This window comes from Malania oleifera, chromosome 7 (assembly GCF_029873635.1).
Source record: "Malania oleifera isolate guangnan ecotype guangnan chromosome 7, ASM2987363v1, whole genome shotgun sequence".
NCBI lineage: Eukaryota > Viridiplantae > Streptophyta > Magnoliopsida > Santalales > Ximeniaceae > Malania > Malania oleifera.
In genome coordinates this window covers 5,669,746-5,693,508 of record NC_080423.1, presented here as the reverse complement: position 1 = coordinate 5,693,508, position 23,763 = coordinate 5,669,746, and the positions used below count along the sequence as shown (strand labels likewise).

Below are 23,763 nucleotides of genomic sequence, written 5' to 3'. Positions count from 1 at the left end.
AACTCAAGTCACTTAAGTTGGAATTGTTCGATGAGTTACTCGTGCACTTGGTTTTGATTTCTCTTCCTCCACACTTTGGGCAATTCAAAGTGAGTTATAACACTCAAAAGGACAAATGGTCCCTTAATGAGCTTATATCTCACTGTGTGCAAGAAGAAGAAAGACAACAGTGAGATAAGACCGAGAGTGCTCACTAGGCCTCAACCTTTCAGAACAAAAGAAAGAATAAAGTTACAATTGCTACGAAAGGATCTTCTTAGCAGAAGAAACAAAAGAAGCAGGATGAGGAATTTGCCTACTATTTCTACAAGAAGTCAGGGCACATGAAGAAGGAGCGTCCTAAGTACGCTGCCTGGCATGTAAAGAAGGGTATGCTTCTAACCTTAGTTTGTTCTGAAGTTAATTTAGCTTCTGTACCTAAGGATACTTGGTGGGTACATTATGGTGCTACTACTCACATAAGTATGTCAATGCAAGGTTGCCGGTGGAGCCGGCCGCCAAGTGATAATGAAAGATTCATCTTTGTGGGCGATGGCAATAAAGTTACGGTGGAGGATATAAAGACTTTCAGATTACAGTTAAAAACTACATTTTATTTGGATTTGTTTGAGACATTTGTTGCACCATCTTTTAGGCGGAATTTAATTTCTGTTTCTAGTTTGGACAAATCAGGATTTTCTTGTTCCTTTGGAAATAATAAAGTTAGTCTCTATCAAAATTCAAATTTTGTTGGTTCCAGTTCCTTAATTGATAATCTGTATATGCTTGATGTTGTTAGTTCCTATAATGAGATACTGCAAACAAGTTCACGTGGTACGAAGCAAAAATTAACTGAGAATTATGCCACCTTATGGCATAAGCGCTTAGGTCATATCTCTAAGCAAAGAATTCAGAGGCTTGTGTCGGACGAAATTCTTGAACCCTAGATTTGACAGACTTTCAAGTTTGTGTAGAGTGCATCAAGGGGAAACAAACAAACGTGAGAAAATTAGGTGCCGGGAGAGCTATAGGTGTCTTAGAACTTATACATACTGATATCTGTGGTCCATTCCCTACAGCTTCATGGAATGGACAACAATATTTTATTACGTTCATAGACGATTACTCAAGGTTCGATTACCTATATTTAATACATGAAAAGTCGCAATCCTTAGACGTTTTCAAGTCTTTCAAAGTTGAAGTTGAACTTCAACTTGGAAATAAAATTAAGGCTGTCAAATTAGATCGTGGTGGTGAGTATTACGGGGAGGTATGATGGATCAGGGGAACAACATATGGGACCCTTCACCATTTTCCTCAAAGAATGTGGAATTGTTCCACAATATTCTATGCCAGGCAAACCCAGCATGAATGGTGTTGCAAAAAGATGAAACAGAACTCTTAAGGATATGGTAAGGAGTATGATCAATCATTCCTCCTTGCTAGAGTCACTTTGGGGAGAATCTTTCAAGACCACAACATACATTCTTAACCGGGTACCAAGCAAAGCAGTTGCCAAAACCCCTTATGAGCTTTGGACTAGCAAAAGGCCAAGCATTAGGCACTAGCACATTTGGGGTTGTCCAACTGAGGCACAACCTTATAGGCCACATGAAAGGAAACTGGACTCAAGGACGGTAAGCTGCTATTTTGTTGGTTACATTGAACGCTCTCAGGACTTCAAGTTTTATAATCCCACGTCAAGATCCTTTTTTGAAATGGAAAATGCGAGATTCCTTAAGGAAGTTGAGCTTAGGGGAGAAGAAAACATAAGGAAAGTTGTCTTTGAATAAGAATTTGTTATCGACGGTGATCAGGTTTCTATACCTATTGCTATTCAAGACACAGAGCCTGATATTAGAGAACAATGTTCATGACATTGTTCCTGAGCAGGATGACGATGAGATTCTTCCTTAAGCACCACCTATAGAACAAACTCAACAACCTCAAGAACTACCACCCCAAGAATTGCCATTAAGGAGATCCACTAGAGAGAGGAGAAAAGCTATTCCAGATGATTATATTGTGTTTCTACAAGAACATGAGGATGGCATTGGTTTAACAGAGGAAGACCCAATCAACTTATGTCAAGCCATGAATAGTTCTAACTCTAAAAAGTGGGTTGATGCCATGAAGGATGAGATGAAGTCTATGAAGGAAAATGACGTTCGGGATCTCATTAAATTGCCAAAAGATGTGAAGCCCATTGGTTGCAAATGAATAATTAAAACCAAGAGGGATTCAAAGGGTAATGTTGAGAGATATAAGGCACGTCTAGTCACCAAAGGTTATACTCGGAAGGAAGGCATAGACTACAAAGAGACTTTCTCTCCGGTATCTTTGAAAGACTCTTTTAGAACTATAATGGCATTGGTAGCTCATTTTGATCTAGAGCTGCATCAGATGGATGTCAAGACTGCATTTCTCAATGGAGACATTGATGAGACAATTTATATGGTACAGTCGGAAAACTTTGTATCGGGAGATTTAAAGTCTATGGTTTGTAAATTAAATAAATCCATCTATGGTCTCAAACAAGCTTTTCGTCAATGGTATCACAAGTTCCATTAAGTCATCACCTCATATGGTTTTAAGGCGAATGTAGTTGATGATTGTGAATATCACAAGTTCAGTGAGAGTAAATATATTTTTTTGGTGTTATATGTTGATGACATTCTTCTTGCCAACAATGATATAGGCTTACTACACAAAACCAAGAAATTTCTAGCAAAGAAATTTAAAATGAAAGATCTTTGTAACGCCTCTTTTGTATTAGGTATTCAGATGCTGAGTGTAACGCCCCAACCTGGGTCTGCTAGGGAGCACTGCGTCTTTCCTCCTCTACCTGGACCAGACAACAGGGGGGGCCTTATCAGACTAATGACTGGCCCCACAAACTAACACGTGTCCTTTTCAATGTGTTTTGTCCTCACTCACACACTTCCTGAGAAAACTTCTCAGGTGGTCACCCATCCCAAGATTGCTCCAAGCCAAGCATACTTAACTATGGAGTTCTTATGGGAAGGCTCCCGAAAAGAAAGGTGCACCTTATTGATTTGGGTAGTAACATCTAATCTTTTAAATCTTTCATCCATGGGGTATCACACTGAGAGATCGTTCTTGAGGTATGCTTGGGTTGTCACAAAAGAGCTATATCGATAAGGTTTTTAGTAGATTCGACATGAAAGATTGTAAACTAAGAGACATGCCCATGGCAAAAGGAGACAAGTTTAGTCTCAAACAGTGCCTCAATAATGCCATTAAAAGGAAAGAGATGCATAAGATTTCCTATGCGTAGGTAGTAGGGAGTCTAATGTATGCTCAAGTTTGTACTTGTCTCGATATAGCATTTATAATGGGAGTCTTATGTAGGTGTTAGAAAAGGTGTATTCCCAAGAGGGGGGGTGAATTGGAATTTTAAACTTTCTTCCTAGGTTCAACTAATCCTACAATCAGTATTACACAAATCGAGGGTCTTTCTATGCAATTCCAAATGCGTATATAAAAATGATGTGGAAATTAAATCAAGCGCATCATTCACACCATAACATACATGTGCGGTAAAAATAAAGTATAGAAATATAAACAAGGCACACGATATGTTATCGGGGTTTGGCCAACTGTGCCTACGTCCCCGCCTCTAGCTCGCAAGTCAGAGGATTCCACTAATAACTCACTTAAGGGTGGAGCAACACCAATTACAACCAGATCAAATTAACACAGGGCTGACCTCAACCTTAACCAGGTCAATTAGCGAGGCTGACCTCAACCTACATGCCTTAACAGGACGACGCACCTAACTTTCCTAACCGGCTCTAAGCTAATCCGGGACTATTCCAGGGCTAGTCTCCCTCTGCAGGCTCGTGCCTGGAAAATACAACAAATGTATATTACAATCAAATGGTATAGTGATTGTGCCTTCGTGTAAAGCAGATATGTACCCAAATTCGCGCAATAACATACACCACAAATATGATTCAATATGTAAGCTCAATGTGGTCTAGATGGTTCAACTCTCAAAGGTATTTTCTATCAGTGTAATGCGAACATAAGAGTGTCAAACAAATAATTTTTGTATCATAAGATATGTTCAATATAATAGTTCATACAAAGATACTAGCCAGACAATATGTATATTTCAATGAGCAGGTTTCCTCAATCATATGATGCTCCAGTAATATATATGTTTGGTTTGTAAAAGATATTCAATCTTTGTATTCAGCAAAGGATATGTGAGTTGAATATTGCACAAAAATTTTATCACACAAACAAATATCTCTTCAAATGTTTTTCAAGATAAAAACACAATAGATATTTGAAAATAATTTTGAAAAGATTTTGCAAACAAAATACTATACGATCTTCTCAGGATATTGCAATGAAGGTGCAAGTTTAGAAGATCTAACAAAGTCTTCTTAGGATAGACTTATCAACAAAGTCCCCTAAGAATCCTTGGGTTTTGCTCTCAAATAAAGTCGTGTCAAACAAATAAAACAAGGAGAGCAAACTCTTCCAAACACACACTCAATCTACTTACAAATGATGTAGGCACTAATAGAATGTAAGCATGAGTGAATGAAGCTAAAAAATGAGTAGTATAGGCTTTTGGATTTTCAGAGAATTCTCCCTTAATCAAAGTAGCAAAAAATCATTTTTAATTTTCTCAAATATATATAGGCATGGGAGAAAATATGACCGTTGGGAACCAATTGGGTATTATTAGGAAAGTTTAATGATGTTTAAAGCATTTTAACCCTGTTTAAAAAATATTTAATTGCGGTTAAAATCAGGGCAATCTGAAGGTCCGGTCGACCAGAATAGGTTCGGTCGACCAAGTCTCATATGGTTCGGTCGACCAGGAGACTTTTGAACTGAGGGCTTGGTCGACCAGGAGAGGGCGATTTCTTAATTTTTTGAGGTTCGGTCGACCAGACCATTTTGAACTAGCTGGTTCGGTCGACCAGACCGTTGAGATTTCTCCGGAGGACCCTTGGTCGACCAGGTAGTTGTAGTAAAAAAGAGTTGGTTGACCAGATGGTCAAACTTTTGATCCAGGGAGGTTTCGGTTGACCAGGGCTTTTTGAACTACCTGATTCGGTCGACCAGGTGGTCAAAATGTTGACCATAGAGGGTTTCAGTCAATCGAGGCTTTTTGAACTATTCTAGTTCAATTGACCAGGGCCTTGGTCAATCAGTTGACTCAGGGAGGTTTCGGTCGACCAGGCCAAAATGAACTGACTATGCTGGTCGACCAAAAGTGCACCATGTGTGCATTTCGGTCAAATCTTGAAGCATACAAACCCTAATGAAGTGTCTAACAAACATATGTGTAAATGTGTGTGTCTTAGGGTCACTTAAGGTCCAATTTAAAGACACCGAAAAAGTCTGGTGTCGGTCGACCTTGGAAAATCCTAAAGTCTTTCTAAGGTCATTTCTCATTTACGTTTTGTTTGAGCTTACGTAATAAATCATACATGTGATGTGTGTGAGCTTAATACAAAGCAGAATCCTACTTACTATTACAGAAAAATTGCACTACAAAAATATTACAATCAAGAGCATGGATTTGTCTCCAAACTTTGAGCTTTCATGTGCCATTAATGATCTACTAAAATGGACCTACACATGAACTAGATATTCATCAAATACAAGAGTATTTGTCATTATCAAAATCAGGCGTGACCTATAAGGTCAACAATAGGTTTTTGAGTAATCCAGGCATGTAGCATTAGAAGGCGGAAAAACGCGTGATGTGTTATTTGAGAAGAACAAAAGACTATATACTCACGTATCGGAGATCAGACAGTTTAGAAGTCATAAGGTTCTTTAACTCAGATTTTGTGGGATGCCAGGATAGCAAACGCTCCACCTCAGGCAACATATTTATGTTGGCTAGAGGAGCTGTTTCATGGAAGTCTGCTAAGCAAACTCTCATAGCTCCTTCAACCATGGTTGCGGAGTTCATTGCTTGTTATAAGGCGTCCAACCACGGGATATGGTTACAAAACTTTGTCACAGGACTGTGTGTGATAGATAACATTGACAGACCATTAAAGACTTACTGTGATAATAACTCGGTCATGCTTTAATCCAATAACAAAGGGAGCTCAACGAAATCAAAGTTTATCAACATCAAGTTTTTAGTTGTTAAGGAGAAAGCTTAGAATAGACAAATTTCTATATAACATATAGGAATAGAATCTATGTTGGCTGACCATACCACGGGCTTAACGCCTAAGGCCTTTCATGAGCACACTGCTCATATGGCTCTTATCTTTGATAATATCTTGGTTTAGTGGGAGTCATTTTTCATGTTCTATATGTCTTACTTTGGGCATTCGATTATTTAGTTTTTTTTTTCTGCACAATAAAGTTTGATGGTTTATTGTTGACCTTATAGGTCACTCTCGGTTTTGATTATGACAAATACTCATTGTATCTAATGGGTGTTTGAGGTTTTGTGCAGGAACTAAGATCAAGATGGGCACAAAGCAAGTAAAACCTGAAGGCCAATTTATATTCAGTGTTGTAATACGTATTTCATTTACATATTGGTTTGTAATTGTAATTAGGGCTCTGGTTTGTAATAAGCTCACACACATCACACGCACGATAATATGTAAGCCTAAACAAACCATAAATGACAAATGACCTTAAAAAGACCTTAGGGTTTTCCCTTTGGTCGACCTCGGTCAATCGAAATCGGACTTTTTTGGTGTCTTTAATTGGACCCCAAGTGACCTTAGGACACTCACCTTTACACTTGCATGTATTAGGCACTTGAATAGGGTTTATGTGATGCATAACAGGACTGAAATGCACATATTGTGCACTTTCGGTCTATCGGCCAAGGCAGTTCATTTTTCCCTGGTCGACCGAAACAAGCCTGGGTCAACAGTTGACGAAGGCCCTAGTCAACTGAATCAGGTAGTTCAAAAAGTCCCAGTCAACTAAAACCCCCTAGGGTCAAATGTTTTACCATTTGGTCGACCGAGACAAAAATTAACTCCAACTACCTAGTCGACCGAGGGTCCTCGGGAAAAATCCCAATGGTCTAGTCAACCGAACTAGCCAGTTCAAAATGGCCTGGTCGACTGAACCTCAGAGAAATGGGAAATCTCCCACCTTCGGTCGAACGAGCCCTTAGTTCAAAATCCTCCTAGTCGACCGAACCATATGAGATATGGTCGACCGAAACCTTTCTGGTCGACTGGACCTCTCTGGTTGCCCTGATTTTTACTGCAGTTAAATATTTTTAAACAGGGTTAAAATATTTGAAAGGTCATTAAACTTTCCCGATAATTCCTAATAGGTCCCTAACAGTCATATTTCTTCCCATGTCTATATATATGTGATCATTTGTGAAAATTACATAGTAATGAGCTACCTTGATTAGGGAGAATTCTCTGATAATCCAAAAACATATACTACTCATTTTTTAGCCTCATTCACTCATGCTTACCTTCTATCAGTGCCTACATCATTTGTAAGTGGATTGAGTGTTTGTTTCCATAGGTTTGCTCTCCTTGCCTTGATTGATTGACTTGATTTTCTTGAGAGCTAAACCCAAGCATTTTTAGTGGACTTTATTAATAAGTCTCTCCTAAAAAGACTTTTATTTGATCTTCTGAGGTTGTATATTCATTGCAATATCTTAAGAAGATCGTATAGTATTTTGGTTGCAAATCTTTTCATAATCACTTTCAAATATTTATTGTGCTTTTATCTTGAAAAATATTTGAAGAGATATTTGTTTATGTGATAGTGATCTTTATTGCAATATTCACTCACTCATATATTATTTGCTGAATACAAAGATTACATATCTTTTGCAAACCAAACATTTACATCATTTGATACTTACATACTTAAGACATCCTACTGATTGAAATACTTGAGACTCAACATCTCTGTGTGAACTTATTTGGTAAACATCTTGTGATACAAAGATTGCTTAAGTGATACTCTCACGCACTTATTACACACATAGTAAACACATATATCTGAGAGTTAAGATACTAGATCACATTGAGCTTACATATTAAATCATTTTGTGGTGTATGTAATTGCGCATATTCGGGTACATATCTGCTTACACGAAAGCACAATCACTGTACCATTTGATTGTAATACACATCTGTTGTATTTTCAGGCATGGGCTTGAAGAGGGAGACTAGCATTGGAATAGTCCCGGATTGGGTTAAACCCGGTTAGGAAAGTTAGGTGCGCCATCCTGTTAAGGCGTGTAGGTTGTAGTCAGCCCCGCTAAGGTCAACCTGTGCTAATTGATCTGGTTGTAATCAGTGTCGTTCCACCCTTAAGTGTGCTATTAGTGGAATCCTCCGGCTTGCGAGCTAGAGGCGAGGACGTAGGCATAGTTGGTCGAACTCTGATAACATATCGTGTGTTTATTTATATTTCTGCACTTTATATTTACCACACGTGTATGTTATTATGTGGATGATGCGCTTGATTTAAATTTCTGTATATTATATTTATCGCCATATTTGGAACTTCATAGAAAGACCCTAAATTGTAATATTCTGCTAACATCTAGTTCAACCTAGGAGAAAAGTTTAAAATTCCAATTCACCCCCCCTTTTGGGAATACACCAATTCTAACAATTGGTATCAGAGTCTCGTTGCACTTGACTTAAATGTTTTTTGCAAAAAGATTGCAATGACTCACATTGGTGTATCCTCATTCAATTAAGGACAGTCACTTTCCAGTCCTCCAGTATTTTCTGGTGTCGACTACACCACGTGGATAGTTAGAATGACCATTTTTTTAAAATCTATGGATTTGAGGGTCTGGCTTGTGACTGCTAAAGGAAGATGTGCACAAATAAATGAGAATGATTTTAATATGATTAGTTCTAATGCCATGGACATATTATATCTTGCGTTAGATTCTGATATCTTTGTTGAGTTTGTGGCATGTCAGACTACACCGGAAATCTGGGATGAACTAGAAAAGAAGTATGGAGAATCCCAGGAAAAAGAGATAGTAACCCCTCCAAATGCTCCAAGCTTAAATGATCATGAGGAGGTAAATCATGAGCTAGAGATCATCGAAGAGGTATATGATTCTCACTCCAGCTAGTTTAATGGCAATTGTGATGAATGTTGTGATGGGTCATATACTGAATCATCTGTTGATAATACTGTAAATGGTTCATATGATGTTTACTATGAAAAATCTTGTGATGAATCATCTGTTTGCTCATGTGATATTTACTGTGATGATTCTCATGCAAAATCATGTGCTATTTCAAATGCTAAATCATCTGAGAATATTTGTGATAATCCTGTTGAACATGCATACAATGATTCGTATGAAAACTATTGTGTTAATTCTTTTGATGAATCATGTGTTGATTTGAATATTAAAAGCATGTTATCACATGAGAAACTAGAAAAGACTTTATTTAAAATGCACAAGTTTCTAGTTAGAATTTCCAAGCATAAAATACTTTTGAAGAGTGAGAACAAAAGAATAGCAAAACAATTTAAGGGGTTGGAAAGTTTTCATGCTATTCTTGAAAAGAAAAATATTGAGAAGATATTAAAAATTGCATGCTTGGATGAAGAAATAGACGATTATTCTAGACTTATACCCAAAGCTAAAAATGATAAGAATAATCATAATAAACCCTCTAGAACTAAAAGGAAAACTCATTTCAACAAGGGTTCATATTATAAGTCCCACAGTCATACGTCATCAAATCAAAATAAAACAAGTAAGCAAAATCCGTCACATGCTTATAAATTTTGCTTAACTTGTAAAATGAAAGAGCGTATCCAACTTAGAAATGCTAGAAGTATGGACAAAGAAATGATGTGGGTTATTATGAAAGCAAACCCCGTAGGAATTAAGGAAAAATGGATTCAAATAGAAAATGTACTCTTGTTATTTTTCCTTTGTTCCTAGGCTTAGGTTTATGGGGTTGTGATGACTGTAGGTTTGGGAAGTGATTTTTTTTTTAAATGAAAATCTCAAAGGTTAAGCAGTAGTTGTCCATTGCACAAAATTGAGTTTTAAGGTTCCATCTTATATCTTATATTACCATACCGTAAACTCACTTTTGAACATGAAAAGCCTAAATCGAAATCAAGTCATCACTCTAGGCTTAAAGCACCATTAATCATAAATGACTAATGTACATTGTGTGCTTCTCATAGTTATAACCAGATTAGAAGTATTCTCCAGGGAGTTGATCATTTTGAGTTTAAATTGCAAATCCTTTAATTATGATTCATCTCATCATAGGGAGTCCTTACCAAACCACGATCATACTTGGTGAGGTTTCACTCATTTCTTGGTTCGAATCCTTGCTCTTCTATGTCATCATCTCTGAAGGATACTCTCCAATCACCAAAGAGCATAGTTTAAGAAAAGTCTCATACTCCTTAGTGCTCGGTGCCAAAATAGGTCAATAAGTCAAATTCTTGGGACACACCTCATTTGAGCAATATCTCTTCACCTAGAATTCCTAAGAATCATATTTATGTTGCAATATATCAAATCTGGACCTTAGGGAGAACTTTGGATCAAAATTAGGTAAAATCAGGAAAAGCCACTATGCTCGTTCGATCAAGCATTGCTGGTGTAAAGTCCCCCGGTCGACCGAACCATTTTGAATTTGACCCTCGTGGTCGATCAAAACTCAGTGGCCACATTTCCACGGTCAACCAAAACTTTCGGTTTACCCCTGATTGACCAAACATGGTTACAATACACCCCTTCGGTCGACCGACCATCCTAGTTCATCTTCTCCTCTGTCGACCGAACAGGGTCGGTGCCTTGGGAAGTTCAAGCATCGGTTGACCATATCTACTTCTGGTTGACCGAACTGCGGTATATATATATGATTTCTTCATTTGCAGCTCACTTGCACGAATTTCTTGAGAGATCTTTCACCCCTTCCTTGTATTTCCAAGCATCAAGCCTCACATCCTTACCGCTATGGCACATATTGAAGCCCACGACATTGCACACGCCGAGGATGAGTTTTTTCTTTCAGAGAGGTGCAAAGTTAGATACACACGGGAGTTTCGTTCTAAGGAGGCGATATTAGGTAAGATCCTTGATTTGGACTTCATGAATCAATACTTTAGCAACGTATTAGATATGTTCGAGTATCAGGGGTGGAAAACATTAATTTCCTACCAGCTTAGGGGTCATTACCCAACCTATGTTAGGATGTTTTACACCAATTTGGGTAACGATGAAAACGGGTACTTCTCCCGTGTATTAAGGACAGATGTGCGTTTTGACACCCAGTATATCTCAGATGTCCTCGATATTGACTGTCGAGACTTCGAGTGCCCCGATGTGGTAAATTCCTAGATCATCGAACATAAATTCACAATCGCCACATTTGCAAACCTGACCCTAGCTAACCTTGGCACTGCTATCCAGAACCATCCTCCACAGTCCACAGTACAGACAGTTTACTTTAGAGGCTAAGGTTGTGCACCACTTGATCACGTATAACGTCCTGCCCAAGGCAAGGTCTAGAGTGCACGTGTCGTTCTTGGATTGTTTTATCATGTGGTGCCTGTTTGCTTGAAAGAAATTTGATCTGCCCAATCTGATAATCAGATGGATGATGGCCAAAACAATTGGCCACTGTATTATTATGCCATATGGGAGTATCCTAAACAAGCTATTTAGGAATATTGGAGTCACGCGCTCAAATGTGGCTTCATTGAAGAGGAGACGACCTACGGATATCTTCTCTAGCGTGACCCTGAGACTGATGGGGTACGAGCTTGTTGGGAACATCTGGCCACCATCTAAGGGAGCTACAACACAGGTAGAGGCCCCACAGGAGCCACCACAGCCTCCGCAACCATCAAATTTGGATCTTATGGTTGAAATCACTAGTTTGTCTGACTCATTTGGACAGTTTCGAGGATCAGTCCAGTCAGACTTGCAGAACCTGACATCATCATCCAGTGCACTTCGGGAGGAGTTCCAGCAGTTCTCCATTTCTACTGCCAGTCGCTTTACAGATTTGGAGCGGTTTATGACTATCAGCTTCGGTGAGCTGAATGACCGTATTTAGGAGATGCAGGATGAGAGGGACAGGATGACCATGGACTTAGATTTTGATGCCGCCGACAATGGTGATGGAGGAGAGTTCTAGACTCCGGAGTTGTCTGCAAATCAGATCGCGTGGCTTTGATTCTTTCTATTTTATCTTATTTCATCTTATATGTACTAAATAAAAACAGCTTCTTTTATTTTGTATTCTCATGATACTATGATTTACTATCCTATTTAATTATGATATATATCAGTAGTACCTTGATGTGCATGTGCTTGTAGTTAAATATTTATCTTATTGAAATGCATGAGCAGTATAGAATGCCTACTGCATGGCGGATGCAGTTGTTGAGTATTGCCTGTTGGTAAATGATAGGTTTTCGCATGCCTTACTCTTGTGATACTGGTTGTTTGAGAATCATTTTTGTGCAGGTAAAATTTGGGAAATGTCCTGTTTACAGCCGGCATGCTGCCGAATTTTTTGCAAACATTTGCCCAAATAATTAAAACATTACTTTTTGTGTGTGCATATCTATATACATTTAAAAGTAATTTGGACCAAAATGCTTGTTCTTAGGGGGAGCCACGTAGTACTCAAATCATTAGGCCTTGAGAAACATAGTTTTATTCTTAACTGTTATTTATAACACTTGATACTAGGTCATCATGCACTCATTGCTATATCTTTCTTGAAAATATGGATTTATTCTGGCCATCAAGCATGATTTTGATGAAATTAAGGTTAAAATCCTTTTGAAAGGATGAGTGAAAATCTTAAGAAAATTTAAATCTCATCTTCACGTAATCATCAAATATTTAAGGAGTCTTGAATGAAATTTACAAGTCTAACTAAGTTTTAATTGTTGGTATTTCTTATTGGTTTAGATTTTGTAATAGTGACTCTTGTCTATGTGTACATTTCATATATCTATTGCATAACTATATTGATTATCGTCTGTGATGCACAACTTGTCCAATTCATGATCATCTGGGACTTTTATTTGCTTGATTGGACCACACTGAATTGTTTGAGTAGTTGTAGATAAATTGTTAGGAAATTTCAACTCAAATAGGTTACATCTTATACAGGTTTTCTTTTGGAAAGTTCGATTTACAAACGGCACTCTGCCGAAATTTTCAAAATTCTTTCCAACATTATTCTTGTATAAAAGTAATAATTACCTATGCCTAGGATTTTAAATTCAAATGACCCTTTTTACTGTTGCCAAAAGGGGGAGATGGAAAGAGGCAAAAATTGTAACACCCCAACCCTGAAGGCCCTGGGATATTAACGTTTTACTACTGATTTACAGCGGAAGCAAATAAACTCAATTTTTATTAAATCAGAGCGCTAATTATCCATATTACAATCATTTATTTCAAAAAAAGAAAAATTACATAAGCATAAATATCTGGCATCATACTAATATTTCTAATCAACCTTTATTTTTCTAATCCCCACCCGCATGCTTACTAAGCCTGATTTCCGACATGCCCTTCAGAGTTATCTGAAATAAAAATATGATTGGAGTGAGACGACACTCAGTAAGTAAATAAGATTATTATTAGTGTGTGGTCAAAATGAGCTTTAAAAAAAATTTCGTAAAACAATATTTAATACTATAACTTCAAGATTTCTTTTAGAATAAATATAAATTTAAAAATTTCTACATAAAACTTTTACCATCAATTACAACAGTAAAATTTTATAATCATATACTATAACTGTTAAATTAAACTTTTAATTTTAAAACTGTAAAAATATTTAATAATAAACATACATATACTTTTCCTTATACGTTTTCCTTAGATCGTTATTTAAGCACCAGAATGATCCTTTTCATGTAAACTTACACTTTTCCTTCAAATCATCACTAACTTTATACACGTAATTAAATATGTATAAACATATATTGTAAAAAACCACCCTTAGGCCTGTTTGTCGTAAGTCATGTTTACCCCGATGATTGGGTTGTGCGGTCCGAAGACTGGACTTAGCTGGCTGGCAGACCAAACTAAATCAATGTACATAAACTTTAAGTGAGATTTTCCTTATTAAGTCCTGGTCCGGAACCAAGTGTGCACTTAGGAGAAATCCACTAACATAAATAACTACTCTGTAAACAGTGTGGGTGCACTCTGATCCGTATAAACTTTAAGCTGTGGTACCGAACATCTGTAACTTTGAACTTTCGTTGTCATAAGGGGTTTTAAAATCATCTTATTATAATTTATGCAATTTAAAATAATATCGTGAAAATCTCATTTTTACTCATATTTTCATAAAAAAATGCAACGTAAAAATAAACTCATGCCACACAATTTTTATGTTAAAAATATATATAATTTTATTTTGAATAGAAAGAAATGCTGAAAGTTTACCCAAGGGGATTAGAACATTTCTTAATCCAAAAATAGATGCATGTATATTAAAGATAGAATTGGTATAATTAAATATGCGTAAAAATAAACTCATGCAAATTTTGTGGAACTAATTAACATAATTGAAATTTACTTATAAAATAAACTCGGGTATGAATTTTAAATAAAAAAAAACTAACATAATCAAAATTTATTTACCTTCTTCTTTTACTTTGTGCTATGAACACAATAACTATCTTTAAGAAATGAGATCGAAAATAGTGGGTGAATGAAAACTTACTCAAAAATTCTCTCCCCACCACAAATTCTTTCACTCACTAATCATTCTCTTCCTTGGAAAAATTGTTGTGAAAAATGAAGGTTGAAAGTTTCCTATTTATAGGAAAATTTTGGGGAAGAAATGGAATTTATAAAAGTGTGGGGAGATGGGTGAAATTATAATTTTTTTAAAATTAAAGAATGGGTAAGGGCTGAGCAAGATATGTGTTGAGTATAGGATGGGGATGGAGGCCATGTGGGAGTGCTTGCCACCATTCCCATTAAATAAATTTTTAATTAATTACTTACCTAATTAATTAATCAATTAGTTAATTAATTATTTTATTATTTTTCTTAATTATTATTATCATTATTATTATCATTGTTATTACTTTTAAACTATTTTAATATTTATTTATTTTTGAACAATAATTAAATTTAAATTTTGAAAACTCATATGAGCCCCACATGGTCTTGTGGGCCCCACATATTTCGGGACCTAAATGGATCCTACGTAATTCCAATCATCTTCATACAATTTTATAAGCCCTACACAGCTTCGAGACTCATGTAAACCTCCACACGGCTTCGAGACTCATGTGGGCTACACACAGTCTTATGGGCCCCTCATAGGATACTTATATTATTATTATTTTATCATATATTTCTATAAATTATGTCAGCTAAAACATTATTTTATGTACTTATTTATTTATATAAACAGTGTCTATCCTGTTTATCCTCTGAAATTCCATTTTGACTAGGCCGACCTCCAGGGAGCGACTAAGCCGCAATGGTCTCTAAGCACTCGCTAAGATAAGATCTTTCTTAGGCATCAAACATGTAATCAAGGATCCTATAGAAAAACACTTCTGTATTGATATTAACTTAATGACCATTTTTATTATTTTATTATTATTTTGCTTTAATCGTATATATATTTTTGGGTCTTCACAAAAATAATGGGTATGACTTTTTTAAAAATACATTGGATACATATTGTGAGGGGGAGCCTTCTTATACTTAACCTTATATTTTTGTCAATCGTATTTGTCATTATAAAAAAGGGGGAGAATATTGACCTTATAGGTCACACCCGATTTTGATTATGATAAATACTCATTGTATCTAATGGGTGTTTGAAGTTTTGTGCAGGAACTAAGATTGTTAAGATCAAGATGGACACAAAGCAACTAAAGCCTGAAGACCAATTAATATTCAGTGTTTTAATATGTATTTCATTTACATAATTGGTCTATAATACTAATTAGGGTTCTGGTTTGTAATAAGCTCACATACATCACATGCATGATAATACATATCCTTAAACAAACCATAAATGAAAAATGACCTTAGAAAGACCTTAGGGTTTTCCTTTCGGTCGACCAACACTGAACTTTTTCGGTGTCTTTAATTGGACCCCAAGTGACTTTAGGACACTCACCTTTACACTTGTATGTATTAGACACTTGAATAGGGTTTATGTGATGCATAATAGGACCGAAATGCACACATTGTGCACTTTTAATCGATCGGCTAAGGCGATTCATTTTGCCTTAGTCAACCGAAATTGGCCTGGGTCAACAGTTGACCAAGGCCCTGGTCAATCAAATCAGGTAGTTCAAAAAGCCCCAGTCGACTGAAACCCCCTGGGGTCAAATGTTTTACCATCTGGTCGACCGAGAAAAAAATGAACTTTAACTACCTAGTCGATCGAGGGTCCTTGGGAAAAATTCCAATGGTCTGGTCGACCAAACCAGCCAGTTCAAAATGGCCTGGTCAACCGAACCTCGGAGAAATGGGAAATCGCCCACTTTCGATCGACCGAGCCCTTAGTTCAAAATCCTCCTAGTCGACCGAACCATATGAGATATGATCGACCGGATCTCTTAGGTTGCCCTGATTTTTACCGCAGTTAAATATTTTTAAAAAGGGTTAAAATATTTGAAAGGTCATTAAACTTTCCCGATAATTCCTAATAGGTCCCTAACGGTCATATTTCTTCCCATGTCTATATATATGTGATCATTTGTGAAAATTACATAGTAATGAGCTACCTTGATTAGGGAGAATTCTCTTATAGTCCAAAAATATATACTACTCATTTTTTAACTTCATTCACTCATGCTTACCTTCTATCAGTGCCTACATCATTTGAAAGTGGATTGAGTGTTTGTTTCCATAGGTTTGCTTTCCTTGCCTTGATTGATTGACTTGATTTTCTTGAGAACTAAACCCAAGTATTTTTAGGGAACTTTGTTAGTAGGTCTCTTCTAAAAAGACTTTTGTTTGATCTTCCGAGGTTGTATATTCATTACAATATCTTAAGAAGATTGTATAGTATTTTGGTTGCAAATCTTTTCATAATCACTTTCAAATATCTATTGTACTTTTATCTTGGAAAATATTTGAAGAGATATTTGTTTGTGTGATAGTGATCTTTGTTGCAATATTCACTCACTCATATATTATTTGTTGAATACAAAGATTACACATCTTTTGCAAACCAAACATTTACATCATTTGATACTTACATGCTTGAGACATCCTGCTGATTGAAATACTTGAGACTCGATATCTTTGTGTGAACTTATTTGCTAAACATCTTGTGATACAAAGACTGCTTAAGTGATACTCTCACGCACTTATTACACTGATAGTAAACACATATATCTGAGAGTTAAGATACTGGATCACATTGAGCTTACATATTAAATCATTTTATGATGTATGTAATTGTGCTTATTCGGGTACATATCTGCTTTACACAAAAGCACAATCACTGTACCATTTGATTGTAATATACATCTCTTGTATTTCCAGGCACGAGCCTAAAGTGGGAGACTAGCACTTGAATAGTCCCGGATTGGCTTAGACCTAGTTAGGAAAGTTAGGTGTGCCATCCTGTTAAGGCGTGTAGGTTGAGGTCAGCCCCGCTAATTGACCTGGTTAAGGTTGAGGTCAACCCTGTGCTAATTGACCTGGTTGTAATCGGTGTCGCTCCACCCTTAAGTGAGCTATTAGTGGAATCCTCCGACTTGCGAGCTAGAGGCGGGAATGTAGGTACAGTTGGCCGAACCCTGATAACGTATCGTGTGTTTGTTTATATATCTGCACTTTATATTTACCGCACGTGTATGTTATTATATGAATGATGCGCTTGATTTAAATTTTCGTATATTATATTTTTCGGCGTATTTGGAACTGTATAGAAAGACCCTAGATTGTAATATTCTGCTAACATCTAGTTCAACCTAGGAGAAAAGCTTAAAATTCTAATTCACCCCCCTTTTGGGAATACACAAATTCTAACATTTATGATTCTATTTATGAGCTTACTCATGTTTTTCTATGTGCAATGTTCACATTGCATCAAGGATTTTGGATTGACCTCACTAAAGAACTGAAGAAGGACTGTTTGGAAATAGGCATGCGTGACATCACATTGCATGTAATTTCCATGCTACTCATCCATATTTGATCTATGTCATTGAATGTATTAGTATGGTAATGATTGTGGTTTAGTCATGGCTATATTAAGACAAAAGCTGCGGTGGTTCCATTACTAATATATGAAATGGATGTGATTGTTTGAGGAGAAGTTTAAGGATAAATAGCTAACAAATGTAGGGGTGAGCATAATTCAGTGAAAACCGAATTAATCAGCCGAAATTGATCGGTTCGGTTCGGGTAAAAAACTTGGTTCGGTTGGTTCGGTTTGGATTTTACAAAAATTCGGTTAATCGGTTTCGGTTCGGTTAACAACAAAAAATAATTCAGTTAACCGATTAACCGAATTATTAATTAATTAAATTTTAAGTATAAATTATGAATATAATTGTTTTTTATTATGAACATGGATATACCTTATAGAAATTAATGTTGTCGTCGAAGGGGATGACGACGCCGACAATAAATTTTTTCAGCGAAATTTTTTTCATTTTTTTATTTTCAATGTTTCAATAATAACAAAAACATCGCCTTTTTTTTTTTATTTCCACTTGATTTGCAAAGACCTAGAATAAATAAATAAATAAAATTTATTGCACCTCAAAATAAATAAGCCTATGTCATAGAGTAAATGCATTAATACAATTATTAAATAAATTAGTTATGAAATTTTTATTTAATGTATAATTGAATAAATTCGGTTAAAATCGGTTAATCGAATTACCTGAATTGGTAATTCGGTCGGGTTTGGTTCGGTGTGATTCAGTAATTAGGTCGGTTCGGTTAACAGCATTATTTAGCCGAATTTTTCGGTTAATTCGGTTAATTACCCGAATTTGGCCGAACCGACCGTTTGCTCACCCCTAAACAGATGCGCACCTAAAGAATTTTGTGATATAATTGTTTCAGAAATAATATGTAGCCCAAGTAGGAGATTGTTATGAAATCTTTCCTATATTGGGCAACATATATTTCTTAATCAATCATATATTGACTATTTAATATGGGCAAAGATTATGTGATCTATTTTATTTGGAATGCCCATAAATTACTTAAATTGATATGGATTAAAATGGGTAGATACCATTTTTAGGGGATTATGGGAGCCCTATATAAAAACTTTTTTGGTTATGGTCCCCAATATACCAAATCACACAGTCTCTCTTCTCCCCATTTGGAAGAGAAATGACAATCCCATAAAGGAACAAAGGCGATTTGGTTGAGGAAGATCACAAATCACCTCCTCGCGCTAGTGTTCATCCGATCTTGATTGGTTGTCGTCGTTGGATTTCTACAACAACAGACAACAATTTTCAATGGATCAAGGTACTTTATCCAAATTCATAAACCTTAATAATCTAGCATGATGTAGATCCTAGGATTTTCGGGATACTATTCTAAGATGTTTGCATCTAAAATAGTTTATTTTTTAGTATGATTTTATTTTTAACAACAACAATATTAAATACCATCTAAAATAGAAAATTGTTTTAATATGATTAAAAATTAAGAAAAATCAAATGTTAAGGATGTGTAAAATTAAAATTTTGTTCATTAATTTGATATACTTTTTATTTTCTTTCTGACTTTCCTTGATAACGAGCCATGAAAAAAGTGGAATCCTTCTTATTTTCCTTTTATTTTCTTAATATTTTATAAGTTCTAAACAAACCATTTAAGCAGATGAAAAAAAAAAATTATTTATTCGGTGGAAAGTCAAAAAAAGAAGAGGAGATAACTAAAACATTGATAATCACAACTAAAACAATCATTCAAAAAGAAAAAGTGTAGCGGTTACTTCAAACATCGATAATATTATTATTTTATTTTATTTTTATTTTGTCAAAGGTTTATACTTTTTTATACTCAATATTTATTTTTTAAAATTTTTAATATTTTATAAATAATCATATATTTGTGTAAAACATAATCAGATGATGACAAGTCAAAGAACCACAATCATTTGATTTAAAAATCATATCAAATTAGTAAATACATCATACCATTTCAAATAAAGACACTGTATTTGGTTTAACTATAGTTAACGATCGTTATTGAATTTCATAAACTAAAAAATTTAAAAGATTTATTAATTTAAAATTTAAATTTAGGTTACAAATAAACTCAAAAAGCATTCACAAAGCGTAGGATAATTACACTTTGAATAGGGCATGATTACTTAAAAACAGGGCTATAATTGTTTATCACGGAAATATATAATATATAATATGATACAATATATATTATATATAGGAGGTTGTGAATTTAATGATTTTTTCATGCTTAAATGGGAGGCTAATAGCTTGGGTCTTTCTATTAGTAGGGACAAGAATTGAAGGGCCTCAATTATAGCATGACGTGTCACTTTTGGTATTTATTCTCGAGTTTTAAAGCAGAAACCTTTTGAAAGTTTCAAATTCGAATAATTGAAATATTTTTGTTTGGAGCTCATTTACTTTATGTTTGAAAAAGATATTATATTTAAATTTGAGTAAAATGTAATATACAATTATATTAAAAAATTTACCTAAATTAAATTTAGGGTCGTGAATTTGTACTTCCAAACATAACTTTATAATATATATAGGTAAGTTCAATATAAATGTAAAAAAAAAAAAGGGGTGGGCCCCACTGGGCCTGGGCCTGGGCCAGGCCATGGTATGTTTTCGGAGGCAATTGCGGCCCAAATTAGGCTAGCACATTTTTGTAACGGGCCAGGGCCCCACGGACCCAAATAAGAAGGGCCGCGCGCTACGCGTCCCGGCATTGTAAGAGGGCGCAGCGGGGCAGCGCATGTTAGCAGGCGGGGGGCGCATTCTAGCAGAAGTTGCAGCCATAGGCGTGGTTCGCTTCTGCAATTCGGATCCGGACTTGACTGGGTCTTTTCTCCTCCTCCCTTTAATTCTTCTGCCAGTCCCCTTCCCCCCTTTCTCTCCTCCCGAAGTAGAGAGAGAAACCCCCAAGCAGAGAGATCGGGAGAAAGAGAGAGAAAGAGATGTGGATGTTCTATCTGATCTCGCTGCCTTTGACGGTGGGCATGGTGATTCTCACGCTGAGGTACTTCGGAGGTCCAGGCGTTCCTCGCTACGTCTTCTTCACCGTAGGCTACACCTGGTTCTGCTCTCTATCCATGATCATACTCGTCCCCGCCGACATCTGGATCGTAATTCATCGTTCCATCTTCATTTCCGTTTATTTATGTATATGATGTTCGTTCAGTTATAGAACTGGCTTTGATTTACTCTTGCTTTGTTTTTTTGTTGTGTTTCTCCGATTCTGAATACCGTATCTGTTTCGTTACTTTTTTGATTGAATTGTTTTGCTCTGCGAATGAATTTGGGGGTTTATTTATGTGATTTGAGAAAGTGAGCTGTTGTGCATGATGGTCCGTCATATATCGGATTGTTGGGCAGTGCATTTTGCCGCGGAAAGATCCTATTGAGTCGCAATTGTTGATGGCATTTCGCTTGTCAGTTGTGGAGTTTATAATGGTCTTTAAAATACTTGAAACTGCTCGGTGAAATTCTTAATCATCCGAAATGGGATTCTTTTTGCTGGTTGTTGATGTAATATGGACTGCAAGATTGTTACCACCATTGTGGAAACACTCATTCATGCATGTACATTCAGTATCATCAGTTGCCCTGTTTGGGCACGTGCTTTTCAATTTATTGCTATAGTACGCGTATTTTTGAGCTATGCTTACCTGAAGAACATTTAGATTATTTTTTATCAATATATTTTTCTTTTGAACTCAAAATAATGGTTATTTGGGGGCCTAGGGAATGAGAAACCTCTGAATATATCTTGGTGCCAACGCAGAATGAGCATGTTAATTGCCTCATAATTGGTGAATTTATTAGTTGATATCTTACCTATTTTTTATCAATAGACTAACGTGTAGCTTCATTAAGAGAGTGATGTAAATCTTAGATGCTTAAAGTTTTAACCCTCTAGAGGGCCTGAGAAATTGTAATTATATTTCACTCCCTGGAATGTACTGCATTGATGTGCGTCAAAGCATCAACAATGAGAAAAAGATGGGTTGTTGCATAGGTAATGGTGGTGTGCAAGACTTATTGGATAACATGGGATGTCATTTACTTGCTCATGGATGTGAGGAAATTAGAATTGACAATGAGTTGATGGCAGAATTTTCTTAATAAGTTAGGTGCTTTTGTTGTATTTTTCTTCTATTTTTTTTTTTTCTGAAGGACTTTTTGTTTTTAAAAGTCTTCAACGTTTGTTCTCATCTGTTTTTTTGTTAAGTTTCTTTTTCTGTAAAAAGTAAAAAAAAGAATTAAAGAAGCAACTGCTTTTTCCTAAAGTTAATAGAATACTAGCAAAGGACAAATCAGTTGGCCATCTTATTCATATATATAAGAAAATTTATGCTGAAAGTATTATGGATGGTTCTTTATTTAAGGAGGAATTTGGGGGTGTATGCTTGGGAGTTTTCAAAGGTAAAGGCAAAATATATTTTTTTGTTGATTGACATCACAGATTTGCGCGTTTTGAAAGAAAAGAGAAAATGTTTGTATCTACTAAGACAATCCCTAATATAATATGAAACGTGAAGGAGTCTTTGAATTTCTAAATATGAATGATACAAGTATTTGAAATGATGAGGAAAAAGGGCAGTTAGATTGCTGTATGGGCCCAAATTCACTCATAAATACTGATTTTATTTTTATATTCTCTCTTGAAGGTGTAGTTGGATTTATATGAATTGAAACTTGAGTTTTCAGCTGAAGAGAGGTGGGAGAGCCTGCAAATATTGTATTTTATTTCTTATGCTCTGCACATGTAGGTACAATTCTGAATATGTAGATATGCTTTACTATTAACTTATGCCATACCTTTTCTTACTTTCCCTTGTTAATACACGTCATTGTTTCACCAAATATGTGGATATGGATTATCTTTATTTGTTTATGATTTTGTTGAATGGTAGTTATGATTTGTGAAAGCATTTTTCATGCATCAATTGTGTTGGTATGCTGACACATTTTTCTTATTTGTGCAGAGTATACAGGAAAAAAATGGTCATGAGAATGGAGGCATTTCTTTCTTTTGGAGCTGGTCATATTGGAGTACATTTTTACTTACTTGGTATGTGGCACAGATATGAACCTTTCTTTCTACTCACGTTCATTTATTTACCTTATTGAGTCATCATCTTGAACTTGGTGTCTAGTGCACTTCCACCATAAGATGTTCTACCACCCTGCTATTTCATTATAGTATGTCCATCATCTACTTCTTTAAGAGTTTTGTTTCTTGTATAATAGGTCTGATAGTGTCTTTGATGTTGCTGCTGAAAGTACACTTGGAATCCTCTTTTGAGACATTTGTAATTGTTTGCTAAACATGTTTGAAGTTAAGGGAATATTGTTAATTTAATTAAATGTATGTTCTGATAGATTGGGCTTTTTCCTTTTTTTAAATTCACATTTCATTATTAATATTCTATTTTGTGTTTGCCCTTTGAGTAGCATTTGCCTCATGTTGTATGCAGATTTGAGCACATTTGGCATACTAACAAATCTTAAAATGGGTGTCGGTGTAATTAGCTGAATTACATGCCATTACATGTTTGATGTTGCTTGGTAAAAGAATGTTGCGATCTTCACGCATACATG

At 35.7% G+C, this 23,763-nt stretch overlaps 1 protein-coding gene across 1 annotated transcript in view; it reads left to right on the top strand.

Annotated features, from left to right (window-relative positions):
• The first annotated feature begins 20,886 nt into the window (after positions 1 to 20,886).
• LOC131159571 (uncharacterized) overlaps positions 20,887 to 23,763 on the top strand; it is a 32,827-nt gene continuing 29,950 nt past the window's right edge. Inside the window, exons 1-2 of the mRNA XM_058114589.1 lie at positions 20,887 to 21,284; positions 23,148 to 23,233. Coding sequence (XP_057970572.1) covers positions 21,117 to 21,284; positions 23,148 to 23,233 — 254 coding nt within the window. The 5' untranslated portion in view covers positions 20,887 to 21,116. The remainder of the gene's footprint in view (positions 21,285 to 23,147; positions 23,234 to 23,763) is intronic.